The following is a 14,948-nucleotide window of genomic DNA, read 5'->3' as shown; positions in this document are numbered from 1 at the left end:
AGAGGATTACGACGTTAATTTTTTTCATTTTCAGTCCTCAATTTTTAGCCTTTTATAGAGTATAAATGACACGAAAAATTCCACATATCAAAATTGAACTCGATTTCAGGCGAGGAGGTGTGCACCATATACTTCCTTTTCTCGGTGGTTTTTGACCCTTGATAAAAGAAAAAAAAAATGCTACCAAATGCACCGAGTTTTGCTTTTTTTTTTTTTCAAAATCGTCCAGAAAGCGCTCTCTCCTAGAGAACCCTTCTCCCACAGGTGAATGAATATTACAAGGTCACTAGAGCGGATGGTGAACCCTGGATGACCTCGTCTGTGACAGAGACGGGCACCTCTGGAGACGTTAACGTCAATGGATGCTGCTGGAATCAAACCTGTCTAATCCCCCCTTGGCCGACATTTGGATCTATCAATGAGCCGCTTCTAAGATGGCTCAGTTCAGTCCATCTCTACCACAGACAAGGTCGTCGTATGGATGACATTGGCCCCTTCTAATGTTTTGATGTGCAGGAGAGGTACCACAACGAAGATTGCACGTGCCTAGTGTTAATTTTATTTGTGAAACAGAAATAATATTTCCTCCAAAGAAAAAAGAAAAAAGAAAAAAGAAAAAAAGAACACCTCACGGAAACTAAAAATGCCCTCTGCCTCAGTGAGTGAGTCGGAGAAATAACTTGGCAGATTTTTCGCAGGAAAAGGCAATATCTTTTATCTATACTTTATACGATTAAATAAAACAAGGAGTCACAAATAATTTTTTCTTCTATGTTCTTTTTTTTTTAAATAAAAATTTCAGCTTCTTCTTTCACTTTTTGACCCCTTAAATACTCTTGATTTATTTTATAACCCTTTCAATTTTTTTTTTCAGTGTTTGACTCCTGTAATATTGTCAAAAAAAACTTTTGGATAGATATATATATATGTATATATATATTGGGTAAAATGGGTGGATATATCTTCCTTTTCAATGTGTTCCCTAATTAACATATTTTTCCTCAACAAAAGATGAAGTCAAGTTGTGATTACAAAAGGACAGTGTCTACTTGGGATGATTGCCATCTTTTTCTAGTTTAATATGGAGCCACTTATTGTGTTATGAATATCTTTCTCGAAGTGGATTAGCGTCTCATAGAATATGAACTTGGCTAAAGAAGTGATGGAGACGGTCTATTGCTCAGATCAAATGGTTGGATTATTGATGGCGATTATTGCTTTGCAAGTAAACAGCGAATTCGGCGGTATAGCTCTCAGGTAATTTGCTGATTCAGCTGAGCAATCTAACCTCTTTAGCTAAACAAATTAAAAACTGTGCCATGGCGGTACATATATATATATATATATGTATATATATGTAACTGCAGTGCCTTGGCTGGTGGCAGCAAATCCATCGCCCTCGTGGGCAATCATGTGTGGAGGCTTTATCTGCTGCTTTAATTATATATATATATATACACATATATATGATATGATTTTGGTTCTCTGTTTCTTAAACTAAAAATATAATAAATGTAATACTAAATCTATAGATCTCCCTTATAATTGAAAAAAAAAATTATGATAGATGTTTCTTCTTTTGTCGTAAGACTCGTAACCTTTAAAAACTTCTATTTATTCAAAAAGCAACCCAAACAAATGCAAGCGGTGCATTTAAAATGATGGAGCCTAAAATGCTTCAATTGTTCGAGTTTGAAGCGTTATTAGTCAAATATGTAAGACTAAGGAGTTTGAAGCATTAATAATCAAATATGTCAGATTATGAAACCTGTCGATGCAACTTGGAGAAGTATTATCATCATAAAGATCGTGCAATCTGTCGCATTAAATCGACAGAACATATCAAATAACAAGCAACTCATGGTCTTTCAATACAAGTCAACAGTTCAGTTGTGCTGACATAGCATATAACAGAACAGATGGACAAATTAAGAGCATCACACACAAATAGCAATACAAGCCGATAAACCAGTTCTGGTACATATATAAGGTAGTTCACACAAGTTTTCTTAAGTAGGCAAACATAGAGTAGGTTACGAGAGTTTAAAATGATAAATAAAGAATCATGCACATATGATGACAAAGCTACTGCTTCCACGTTCGTCGCCGACAATATGGAAGAGCGTTATCACGAGCGAGACTAAGAACCAACAACGGAAGTTGCTTGGAGGACACGGTGAAATGACCGAAATCCAGACCCTGAGATTATTCCAAGCAGGTTTTGAGTTAAAATACATGTAGAGATAATTCATCTATGTAGAGATAAAAAATAAAATAAAAAGAACAATATTCATGTAATTGTCCTTCAGACTTAGTATAATACACTTTTACCATGTTACGCACAATCTGATGAGAAATCGTAAATTGCCACTTAGAGGGTCGATATTATGAGAAAGAGTTTGTCGATATTGGTGTACCTGCAACTGTTATGCAACTAGTACCGACTTTTTCACCATCAATTTCGATGTCCGGAATGTGAGCAATCTTGTGCCAGTCTGGTCCATTTGGTCGACATCTGCCACCCAACTCACTACAATTAGAAATCCTTAGAACTCTGAGGGCAGTGAGATCTTGAACTCCATCCGGTAGGGTTGATATGCCATCACATCCAAGAATTCCTAGTGCTTCCAGGCATGAGAGCTTATGTAGCCACTCAGGGAGTAAGCCCAGTTGCTGACAATTTCTGATACTGAGGGACTGTAAGGTGTTACCGGCTCCTTGGACCCATTTGGGAAAGGTCAACATCTTTGGTAACCCAATAAAAACCAATGTCCTTAGGCATGAGAAGAATATCTCCTCCTCCATGGACAAATGGAGCTTTCTACAATTCAAAATAGTTAGAACCTCCAGGGAAGTAAGAAATTTCAAGCTGCTCATGGGAATGGATGTTAGACTCTCACAGTTACAAATACTTAACAAGTGAAGAGAAGCAAGGCCTTCCATATTTATCCCTTCAAACAAAGTTTCTAGATTGTTGCATCCCCCAATCCACAATTCTCGTAGAGACTTCAAGTGTTCTATGCCGCTGTTCTTTAAGCTCTTCTCTTTCGTCATTATACCCAAAGTACGAAGATTGATAAGCTTCCACATATCTCTTGGCAATTCTTCAAGGTTCTCACATCCATTAAAAAATAAATATTGCAAGCTTTGTAGATTGCAAATCGATTTAGGCAGTCTCTTGATTTTTGGATTGCGAGATAGGTCTAGATATCTTAAATGCTTCAAGGAATCAATGTCACTAGGCAGCAACTCGAAAATGAGACCACCCAAGTCTAATACTCGCAGATACTTACAATTAGAGATGCATGCTTTCAAAAACTCCTTAGGAAGCCTTGCATCACCAGCACGTTCTAAAGAAAGGAGGGTTTGCAACTTTTTTGCTTGCTTTAGGTTTTGTGGCATACGTACCAGTGGGTTGTTGGATCTGGCAAAGAATGATAAATGTCGGACTCTATCTGAAATGCTTGCAGTGTCGGAATTTAAGGCTAGATACTCATTTTGGGCGATAGATAGTGCAAGATCATGTACTATATCATGCATTTTAAATGTGAATATTTGGCCATGCTCCTCAAAGTCTTGGAAGAAAGATCTTGCAAACAACTCTTTTATGAAATGATGGCATGTCTCTTCTGGATTATTATGCGATGTGCTGATCAGTCCACTTGCTTTCCAATATTCTCTTAGCTCAAGGTTGTTAAACACATAATCCTTGGGAAACAATGAGCAGAAGGCAAACAATCTCTTCAAGTAAACTGGCAAATGATCGTAACTTAATCTGATTATTGGCAAGATATCACCTTCCTCATGTAGCATAGCCAATATGCCCTCATCTACGATGGATCTCCAGTATCTTATATTGGGGTTAGAACAAAACAAGCCTCCAAGAGCTTTTACCACGAGCGGCACACCCCCACATTTGTCAATAATTTGGCTTGCAATCTCCAAGAGCTCAGGATTCGTCATACTGCCATGCCTCTCCTCTAAAACCTTCTTGAGTATTGAGATACTGTCACCTTGCGAAAGCCCTTTTAACTTGTGATCATAAAGAGAGCCCCCAGCATATGTAACTTCTAAGCTGCGAGTTGTCATGATTACACTGCTACCTGTAGTGCCACCTGTAAGGAGATCCCTCAACTCACGCCACTGACGCCGATTATTGCTCCATACATCATCCAATACAAGCAAAAATTTCTTATCTTGCAAGAGCTCTTGCAATTTGGCCTGCAGCTGCTCTAGCTCTAAAAGATGAATGCTCTGAATGGTTGTTGGCTCCTGAGCTACTGACTTGACAATCTTTTGCAGTATAATCTTCAGATCAAATTCTTCAGATACACACACCCAAATTTTCGAATCAAAGTGAAGTTTTACCCGATCATCATTGTACACCAACTTGGCCAGGGCAGTCTTCCCTATCCCTCCAATTCCGACAATCGAAACAATGTAGGGATTCTTGTCCTCATCAGGGCACAACAAGCGCTTGACAATCACATCCCTGTCCCTGTCTCGTCCAATGATTTCCGACACATTAACACGTGAATGGGTTTCGCGCCATATGCTACGAGAACCGCTGCTAAAGTTGGTCTGCTGATTAAGATTGAAGGCATCCTTCTCAGCTGTAATCTCGTTTAATCTCATCCTTATCTCCTTGATCTTATGGCCCACCTTAAGACGGAAGGCAAGTGGATTGGAGCAAGAAAAGAAGTGGCGTGTCTTTCCGAGCATGTGCCCGTGCTTAATGACTTGCTTTCGCTGTGCTTCACACTCAAATTCATCCAGAACATTTTCGGTGTCATACAAGACGTCTTTAAGATCCTCTAGCCAGACTCTAAGCTTGTGCTCATGGAACTGCCATTGCTCGGCATCTGCAATGACCACTCTGATAGAGACGAGAGTTCTTTGTAGTTTACGGAGCTCATCTTTGATGGCCCAAGCCAAGGAAACTTCTTCAGCAACCAGGGAGACTATCTTATCCAATAAACTCTGTGTGAAGCCTTGGAGTATCGGTTCTGCCATGCTATATAACTGGAAAGATGAAAAAAGCACAGCCAACGGAGTTAAACGATATTGGAGAGTAACGATGCGGACTGAATAAACTCGACAGGGGCTTGATCGGTTGGCTTCAATGGGGCCTGCTGTCGAAGTGAATGTTCCACATTTATATATCAACAGAAAGTACTCCAGGCATGTAATGTAACGTGTGTGAAGCTTATGGATGTGCATGTCTATATGTATTGGGGAAAAACATAACTACCTTATGATTACTCAGCTGCTCCCATAAGCTAGATGGTGCAGATAATCAGCCCTAAATTTCTTAATAAAATTTACTAAACGGGATATTATGCTACCAATCTTTGGAAATTATGATATTGTCAAATGACGATGACAATAAAAATAAATAAATAGAAACAAAACAATCGATGAAAAAGGAAAAGATAAAAATATATAATGATTAAAAATTGGGGAGACTTATCCCCCTGGCTCTCTTTCTCATCTCCATCCATGTCAGTCAAATAATTAGGATTATGAACTGTATCTTCATTCATATATATTTTTTTCTTCTTTCGATTGATTATAATAGATATAAAGGAGTTTAACTAGTGAAATTTGAACTTGATCGGGGTTCAACTGAGCCCCTTTTTCTCCTAATACCTCTATTGTACTTTTGCCATCCGATTTGCTCCCATATAAAGCTTCAAAATACCCAATTATTGCCTCAGTTACATGTATGATTTAAGCAATACCAGTGAATGTTGGTTCGGACACTAGTAACTTAAAGCGAGCAACTCAACTATAACTAGCTAGCTAGCTTATGAAGGAAAATTATTGAAAGGAAGCGTACCTTGTCAAACCGTCTCGAAGAAATGTGGATCGAATATATCTTCTACTCGAAGCGGAACTCAAACCTTGCTGAGGGGAGAGGATCTGATTATGAGGTCGAGAGGGGTAAACTAGAAAATGAGAAACAACTGCATCTTCAGTCAGTTGTTATTTGGCATTTTGCATCCCAATTGATTGAAGTCTTCTACTCGTTCCCAAGTCAACGCCTGAGTCAAGCGAGTAGGAATGGAAGGCGCCTCTCTCCTTAATGAACGCGTCCAAGCAAGGTTGTCAAAATTACAATTCTAACTAGAATCGGCCGACGGTTGTGGAATCGTGAATTGTAAAATCAAATTGTGAATTGTAAGATTCTATCTTTAATTAAAAAAACACATATATAGAAAGCAAATCACAGTTCATAACTCAAAATCTCGAACTAGAAATAAAAAGCTAACAACCTAACATAGGATGAGCAAACAGATCAAATGTCATCCAAATCTTCATCGCCAACACCAACATCATCAACGCACAGCAGAGCAGCAGCAGATAGCTCGAAGCAGACCTTTATGACATACGTTTTTCATTGAATTGATTGGAGGCTTCGCTTACTATTAATTTCAAATTAGTAGTTAGCGGCTGGTCACTCCCCATGATTTATTATGGAAATTGGGGAGTGGCAGTTTCTATGGAAAAAAGAAGTGGAAAGAAGGGAGTTCATACCTTTTGCCGAATCTTTGTCTCAAAGAAAGAAGGATGGCAATTCCAAAAGCTTATTCTGCTGTATCCTGAAACGAAATCGAGCTGGGATCTCGGGGAAGAAGGAGACTAAGGAAAACGGTGAATATAGAATTGATGATGATCTGATCTGCTGCATTTGTAATTAGCATTTCTATCACTGGAAGTCTTCCACTCCTCAATCACATTCAGCTGGATCAGGACATTATCGTCGGCATTACCCCCCACCCCCCCCAAAAGCGGACCACATGGACTTTGTTTTCCCCCCCTCATATTATGAGAGGTCGGCAAGCTCCCTAAAGTGATAAGGGAATGGAGATAAATAGATATGAGAAATTCCACTTATGAGAATCGAAATCAGAATTTGTTGGTTTCACACAAAGGCGTATATCGCTACACTGCACACACCTTTCTCACTTGGGCCAAGGTCTTAAATCTCAGATCACACCGCGGTTTTGGGCGATCGTGATGTATGTGCATCATGGTATGAATTTCTTCCTTCCAGATGCAAACCCATAAGTACTTCTAAGTTTATTCTCATCACCGTTTGACGCAGCAGAACTAATTGCAATCTGTTGATTGGCACACGAATATCAAAAGACAATCTTCTATACCTGTTGATTCTACGAATACCAGGAAATATACATCAAATTCGTTGATTCAATCAATGCCGAATTTGGGAGAACAGAGAAAATATTCTCTCGAAATTTTATTCATCCAAAAAAACTCAACTGTCCTTAGCTCTAGGGCTTACATCGCTTAAATAGGAAAAAACGAAATTGCAACAAAGGAAATAAACTATTTTAGGGAATTGCAATGAAAGAAATAAACTTTTTTTTCCTAAAATATGCAAAAACGCCTAAATAACATAAAATTACCGGTTTGAGGCCCTTAAATTTCCTGTTTGGCTCCATATGCTATTTCCCTCGAGACAAGGTAGTTAGAACTTGTTTTTCTTGAGATACCGATTTACCACGTCTTCTGCCGCATCATTCTCCCCTGGGAGGAGAGAATTCGCTCTCAAATTCGCCCTAGGAGTCTAGAGATAAAATTATCCACACAAACATACACATCTTCCATACTTGACCGGAAATCGATGTTAGCCCATGCTCCAGAACGGATAATTGGAGAAAATTATGACTCAAAATACTCTGCCGTAGTGATTGGTTCGATAGAGACATATGACATCCTCGTCCTCATCTGTTGATTCGAGACACGGTACTTCTCAATTTCCAGTTTCAGCCTCGCCTCCCTCCTATTTTTTATTTGCGAGTCCATCCTCTTGTCGATGGCCTTACAGACCGCATCAACTTCCTTGTCATCCTCATCATACTTCGCAGAAGCAAAGACACCCACATCATTCCCCTCAAATTCATCGAATTTCCAGTTCTCGTCATAACCCTTGTCATTTCCCTCATCATCCTCGTCGAACTCGGGCTCTCCATCGCCTCTCGCTAAAAAAAATGCGTCGTCAGACGGACCCTCTTCGATAAATATATTCGCAAAATAATTCTCTCCCTCCGACTCCTCGCCAGATTCCTCTTGATCAGGATTATGGTTAGGGTTCGGATCAGGGTTTTCCCGATTCTGGTTTCCTATAAGTGCAATCATCCTCTGTGTTAGCTACTCCATCATACGATCCATCCTTTGATCCACGATTTGCTCCATCCTCTGTTCCAGATGTCGCAAATTGTCACGGTCAAGAACATCATCCACACGATCCCTTCTTCTGGGTGGCATGGTTGTTCCAGATCAAACCGTAGGCTCTGACACCAACTGACGCAGCGGAACTAATTGCAATCTGTTGATTCGCGCACGAATACTAAAAGACAATCTTCTATACCTGTTGATTCTATGAATACCATGGAATAGGCATCAAATTCGTTGATTCAATCAATGCCAAATTTGAGAAAATAGAGAAAACATTCTCTCAAAATTTTATTCATCCAAAAAAACTCAACTGTCCTTAGCTCTAAGACTTACATCGCTTAAATAGGAAGAAACAAAATTGTAACATAGGAAATAAACTATTTTAGGGAATTGCAACGAAAGAAATAAACTTTTTTTTTCCTAAAATATGCAAAAATGCCCAAATAACATAAAATTGCACGTTTGAGACCCTACAATTTCCCGTTTGGCTCTAGATGCTATTTCCCTTAATGATGCAGCAGAAGACGTGAAAAATCGATATCTTGAGAAAAACTGGTTATGACGACCCTGTCTCGAAGGAAACAACATCTGGAGCCAAACGAGAAATTTTAGGGCCTCAAACAAGTAATTTTATGTTATTTTCGCGTTTTTGCATATTTTAGGAAAAAAAAGTTTATTTCTTTCGTTGCAATTCCCTAAAATAGTTTATTTCCTTTGTTGCAATATCGTTTATTCCTATTTAAGCGATGTAAGCCTTAGAGCTAAGGACAACTAAGTTTTTTTGGATGAATAAAATTTTGAGAGAATATTTTCTCTATTTTCCCAAATTCGGCATTGATTGAATCAACGAATTTGATGCCTATTCCCTGGTATTCGTAGAATCAATATGTATAGAAGATTGTCTTCTGGTATTCGTGCGCGAATCAACAGATTGCAATTAGTTCCGTTGCTTCAGTTGGTATCAAAGCCGCGTTCGCTCTTGGATCAGCGATGCCGCCGCGAAGAACGGCTAATCAACGTCGTGTTGCGAAGAAAGACGACCTGGATCGGAGGATCGAGCAGATCATTGATACCCGGCTTGAGCGTAGACTAGACGTGGTTGTGGATTGCCTAGTCGAGAGGATGGGAGTGCTGATGGAGGCCCGATAGGAGGTTGACCCGAGGCGCAAACAAGTCCCTAATCCGACTGCGGACTTGGATGTCGAGTATGATTCCTATTCTGAAGGGGACGCGAATATATTTACCGAAGATGATCCATTTGATGACATATTTTTTTGTATCGGGAGGCGATGGAGAGCCCGAGTTCGACGAGGAGGAGAAGACATAAGGACAAGAGGATAACTATGATGTCAACGAGGCGAGAAGATATATGAACTCACATGTCGATAGGCAATATCTGGAGACACCTCATAGAGATGGAAACTTCAAGGATTTGCAGAGCAGTTATGTACCCAACTTTCAGAAACCACTTTTGAGAAAACATGTGGGTGGCCGTATGTCTGCGAATAGGAGAAGTTTTGATGATAGCCAGCTCTCATTGGGAGATGTGTCGAACTTTGTGGATGGTCCAGCATCTTTAAGTGATGCGCTGAGCGAAGGACTCAGTCCAAGTTCTGAGTGGTCTGCTAGGGTAGCTGCCTTTAACTATCTGCAATCGTTGCTGGAACAAGGAACGAGAGGCGTTCAAGAAGTCATTCAGAATTTTGAGAAGGTGATGAAGTTATTTTTCCAGCATTTGGATGATCCCCACCATAAAGTTGCTCAGGCAGCTCTTTCCACCCTTGCTGATATCATCCCTTCATGCCGAAAGCCCTTTGAGAGTTATATGGAACGGATCCTCCCACATGTTTTCTCACGGTTAACTGACCCAAAGGAGTTGTTTTTTATCAATTAATAAAAATTGGAGCTTTCGTGCTCTTTGCCCAATTCTCGGATTTGATTCGAGTTGGATGTCAATTTCCTAGGAATTCGAAGAATCAATAGGGATTGAAGGTCGTAGTTCTGGTATTCTGTGGAATCAACGGTTCTGTGACAGGTTCTTTGCGTGTACGTCACCGTTTGAGCGGAGAAAAAAAAAGGGCTTCTAAGTTTATATATACTGTTCTTCTAATGAAGCTCTGTAGTGCTCTGTTTCCACCGTTTCTTCATGTCATCCAATATGAACATGCACAAATACTTGGCTTTGTACTTGTAATGGAACCATGAAGAGCATGAATGACGACCTGACCTGACCATAACGTTGTCAATGGGAAAGGAGAATCCTCGAAAATCATTCTTAGCACATGAATCTGTAGGGCCAAGAGCTGTAAAACCACAAGGCTTTCTGAAGCATATATAATAGATCTTGAAATTCTACAAATATTGAACCGAAATATTTATCCAAAAAAAATGAAACAATTAAGTTAGTATATTTGAATTTGTGCAGAGGGGAATTGTCTGAGGACATGACTGTGTAAAATTATACATTAGTGATTATTATTCTTTTCGGTGGATTAGTGCTTATTATTATTTTTCCTCTACATGCGGAGCAGAGATCTTTGCCTCAATTGTGAGAGCTGGTCCTCCCACACTTCCCTTGAGCATCTCCTGTTCCCTACACGGTGACTAATAGCCCCTTTGCCTTGGAACCTGACCGACTCGATCAGGCCCAGCTCGTAGTCGTGCCACTCTCGCGAGACGGGATCGGAGAGCGGCTCATAAGCCTTCTGGAGCTCGACGAACTGCCTAGTGGACTCTTCCTTCGCCGAGGGTGGGCACACATCGGGATGGAACTGAAGCGCCATCAACCTGTACGCCTTCTTGATCTCGCCGAGCCCCACATTCTTGGACCCCAAGGAAAGCACGTCGTAGAAGTTCACCTTCTAGCCCTGCGTGGAGACAGTCGCTCCCTTAACCCTGCACGAGACTCTGTTCATAGTTTTAATGATCACTCTAGGATTCGGAGAAAAAACAGTAACTCTTGAAATCCTGGGGTTTGTGTACAAGGAAACCTCCATCATATGGTGCTCTAGCTAGAAAGAAAATTGGCTTTGTTTTGCTCAAATGTTAGCAGCTGGAGGTGTACTTATATACATGTGGTCATGAGTTTTGTTAATTAAATAAACATGAATATTTGATTAATGTCTATGATCCAATTAAAACCGCGTTAGTTTATAACCTTGGTTTTCCCCTGCGATACTTAGGAGGTGGAGAAAAAAACAAGTGTATTTTTGTCATGAAATGTTCGTCGCCTTGCTGGTGTTATCATGGGACGATGTTCAAATTTCCTCGTGGTTTCCTAAACCGATATTGATGCGGCAGAAGACGTGGCAAATCGGTATTTCGAGAAAAACAGGTTTTGATGACCCTGTCTCGAGAGAAACGGCTTTTGGAGCACAACTCACGGCCTTAGGCCAAGAACAGACAAGATTTTGGCCGAATTCCATTGTTTAGGGCATAAAACGGGCATTTTTATGTTATTTGGGCATTTTTGTCTTTCGTGTAATTTAGGCGTTTTAATTTCTATTTAAGCATTGTAAAACCCTAGGGTTAAAGGAGTTGTTTTTTGATTATCCAATAAATTTTGGAGCTTTCGCGCTCTTTGCTCATTCTTGGATTCGATTCGAGTTGGATGTCAATTACTTAAGTATTCGAAGAATCAATAGGGAGTTGAATGTCGTAGTTTCGGTATTCTGCGAAATCAACGGTTCTGTAACGGTTACTCGCATGTATGCTACGTCAATTGGTATCAAAATCGCGTTCGCTCTTGGATAAGCGATGCCGCCTCGAAAAACGGCTAATCAACGTCGTGTTGTGAAAGAGGACGAACTGGATCGGAGGATCGAGCGTATCATTGATACCCGGCTGGTGGTGGCGTTGGAGTGTAGGTTGGACGTGGTTGTGGATCGCCTAGCCGAGAGGATGAGAGCGCTGATGGAGGCCCAGCATGAGGTCGACCCGAGGCGCAAACGAGTCCCTAATCCCACTACCGACTTGGAGGATGTCAAGTATGATTCATATTCTGAACGGGACGTGAATATATTTATCGAAGAGGATCCGTCTGATGATGCATTTTTTTTAGCGGGAGGCAATGGAGAGCCCGAGTTCGACGAGGATGATGAGGGAGATGACAAGGGTTATGACGAGAACTGGCAATTCGATGAATTTGAGGGGAATGATGTGGGTGTCTTTGCTTCTGCAAAGTATGATGAGGACGATAAGGAGGCTAACGCGGTCTGGGAGGCCATCAACAAGAGGATGGACTCGCGAAGAAAAGATAGGAGGGAGGCGAGGCTGAAGCAGGAAATTGAGAAGTACCATGCCTCAAATCAACAGATGAGGACGATGATGTCAGATGTCTCTATCGAACTAATCACTGCGGCAGAGTATTTTGAGTCAAGATTTTTTCCAATCATCCGTTCTAGAGCATGGACTAACATCGATTCCAATCAAGTATGGAAGACGTGTATGTTTGTGTGGATAATTTTGCGCATGATTATGGATTCGAGAATCTAAGTGGTGGGCCTAATGCCTTCTATGGGGTTTTCAATGGGCAACTGAATGCAATTTTATCTATTGGACCCTATTTTATCTCTGGACTCCTAGGGCGAATTCGAGGGCGAATTCTCTCCACCCAGGGGAGAATGATGCGGCAGAAGACGTGGCAAATCGGTATCTCGAGAAAAAACATGTTTTGACAACTCTGTCTCGAGGGAAACGGCCTCTGAAGCACAACTCACGGCCTTTCGCCGTGAAAAGACGAGATTTTAGCCGAATTCCATCGTTTAGGGCATCAAACGAGCATTTTTATGTTACTTGGGCATTTCTGTAATTATAGGAAAAATTTATGTCTTTCGTGTAATTTAGGCGTTTTAATTCCTATTTAAGCATTATAAAACCTAGGGTTAAAAGGAGTTGTTTTTTGATTATCTAATAAAATTTGGAGCTTTCGTGCTCTTTGCCCATTCTTGGATTCAATCTGAATTGGATGCCAATTACCTAAGTATTCGAAGAATCAATAGGGAATTGAAGGTCGTAGTTCCGGTATTCTGCGGAATAACAGTTCTGTGACGGTTGGTAGGAGACATAAAACCATCCATTCTGGTTCTATATTTGTTCGAATAAAATACTCGCGTGTACGCTGCGTCAGATATTGACTATTATTTTTCATGCGAAGCCTTAAATAACTTGGCTCTTTGATTTGTATCCCTGCCCAGATTAATTAATTATAGAATCTCCATATGATAATCTTCTTGCAATTTTTATATATATGGCCAACGACACTTGATCAAACTGTTTTATACATCGAAAATACATTTTGATACAGCGGATAATAAGAGGTCGAATTGTCTGTAATTGGTACAACTGAGAACTAATTTGAAAATTTTTGGAGGAAAAAAAATGAAAGGAACGGATGGCATCACCAAAAGTCTCGGACAAGTTTCCGAACAAAATCTGGTGATTTAGGCAATCGGCAGAATTAGAGGGCTATTATATTTCTCACAAATCATATATATTCATGCTTCTTTTCCGATCAAACCGAGCAAAGAGAATCCCAAGGACGAGGACGCCACTGTGCTGAACAGAACCGAGTCCTGCCCTTGCCAAGCACCAATAAGACGACCAAGGAGCGTTGCTCAGACAAGCTAGGTGAGTTTTTTCTCCTCTTTAGAGAGCCGTTATAGCTACACAAGAGTAGTAGATTGTGGGTTAGTGAGAGAAAGCTCGACTTGGGGTTGATAATGGCGAATTAGTGTAGAGTGATTTTCAGTTCGAGTATTCTGTATGGTTAGACTCCTCTGGTCATAAGGAAGCTCTAGAATATTACAAAACTAGTTTTCGATAAACGGTTTGAAAGATATTGCGATTTAAAGTTTCTGTTTCTGTGCTAAACAGCGACTTTTAACTCGTTTTTTTTCGAACTGATTTTGCAACCTTTTGATTCTCCATTTGTTTTCAAACTGTAGTCTGTAATACAAGGTTTCGGTAGACACCGATATTGCAGAATTTCGAGGTCTGTGGAGGGAGAACTTACTCTTCGAAGTTGGCCTGATGTGCAGCCTGGAGCTGTTTTCAACAGCACGCACCAGCAACTTGGTTGAGATCGTTTGGCCCACTCCGAGATCGGATTTCAACTATTTTTGTGCTTATGAACTCGTATAAACATTTTCCATTTTCTGTAATTTTGGGGATTTTTCCAAGACATTCAATATTTTTCTGGAATTGGGTATTTTTATAGTAATTTGATCTTGAAGCTTACAGAGGTCACGACCTCAGCGTCTGATTTTAAGGCAGAACATTTTGAAAGAAATTCCCTTGCTAAAATGTCTATTTATGGTGTAGTTCATTGGTTAAATTATTTATTTATTTATATATTTAGAAACCGAAAATACTATTTTCCAAACAGTTTAGATATTGACCGGAGAAGGGGTTTTAAGTACCAAAATGTTTGTCAAGAATGTTTCTCGAGATGTCCTAGATGGACAGAATGATTCGGGACCATAGTTGATAGTAAGGGTAGTTTCGTCCATTTTCAAGTTGGAGATTTTTCTGACCGTATAGGTTATGTTAGAATATCTATGCAGATTAGTAGTATTGATATGTTTCAATTATAGGTTAATCTCCTGATTAGGACTATTCGATCTTGGGCTATTAGTTTGGGGGGCAATCGAGGTAAGTAATACGAACTCACTTCTATGGTTTGCGAAATTTCAAAATGTTGTTTATATGCATATCATGAAATTTTATTCGGACTATTATGTTGCTAA

General features: G+C 40.1%; 1 protein-coding gene across 4 annotated transcripts; it reads right to left on the bottom strand.

Annotated features, from left to right (window-relative positions):
- Positions 1 to 1,795: 1,795 nt before the first annotated feature.
- LOC116206830 (disease resistance protein RGA2-like) lies at positions 1,796 to 6,796 on the bottom strand. 4 transcript variants are annotated; one of them, XM_031539647.1, is made up of 3 exons: positions 5,840 to 6,796; positions 2,418 to 5,022; positions 1,796 to 2,199 (listed from the first exon to the last, which is right to left on the bottom strand). In XM_031539647.1, exons 2-3 carry the CDS (start codon positions 5,011 to 5,013, stop codon positions 2,141 to 2,143), a joined length of 2,655 nt encoding a protein of 884 aa, XP_031395507.1. In that variant the 5' UTR covers positions 5,014 to 5,022; positions 5,840 to 6,796; the 3' UTR covers positions 1,796 to 2,140. The 4 variants fall into 4 exon arrangements, with proteins under 4 accessions (XP_031395507.1, XP_031395504.1, XP_031395506.1 ...); XM_031539644.1 differs by having other exon boundaries at positions 2,418 to 6,425; positions 6,538 to 6,796; XM_031539646.1 differs by having other exon boundaries at positions 2,418 to 6,126; positions 6,538 to 6,796.
- Positions 6,797 to 14,948: the final 8,152 nt, after the last annotated feature.

The sequence above is a fragment of the Punica granatum genome, chromosome 5 (assembly GCF_007655135.1).
Source record: "Punica granatum isolate Tunisia-2019 chromosome 5, ASM765513v2, whole genome shotgun sequence".
NCBI lineage: Eukaryota > Viridiplantae > Streptophyta > Magnoliopsida > Myrtales > Lythraceae > Punica > Punica granatum.
This window is presented reverse-complemented; position numbering and strand designations above follow the sequence as displayed.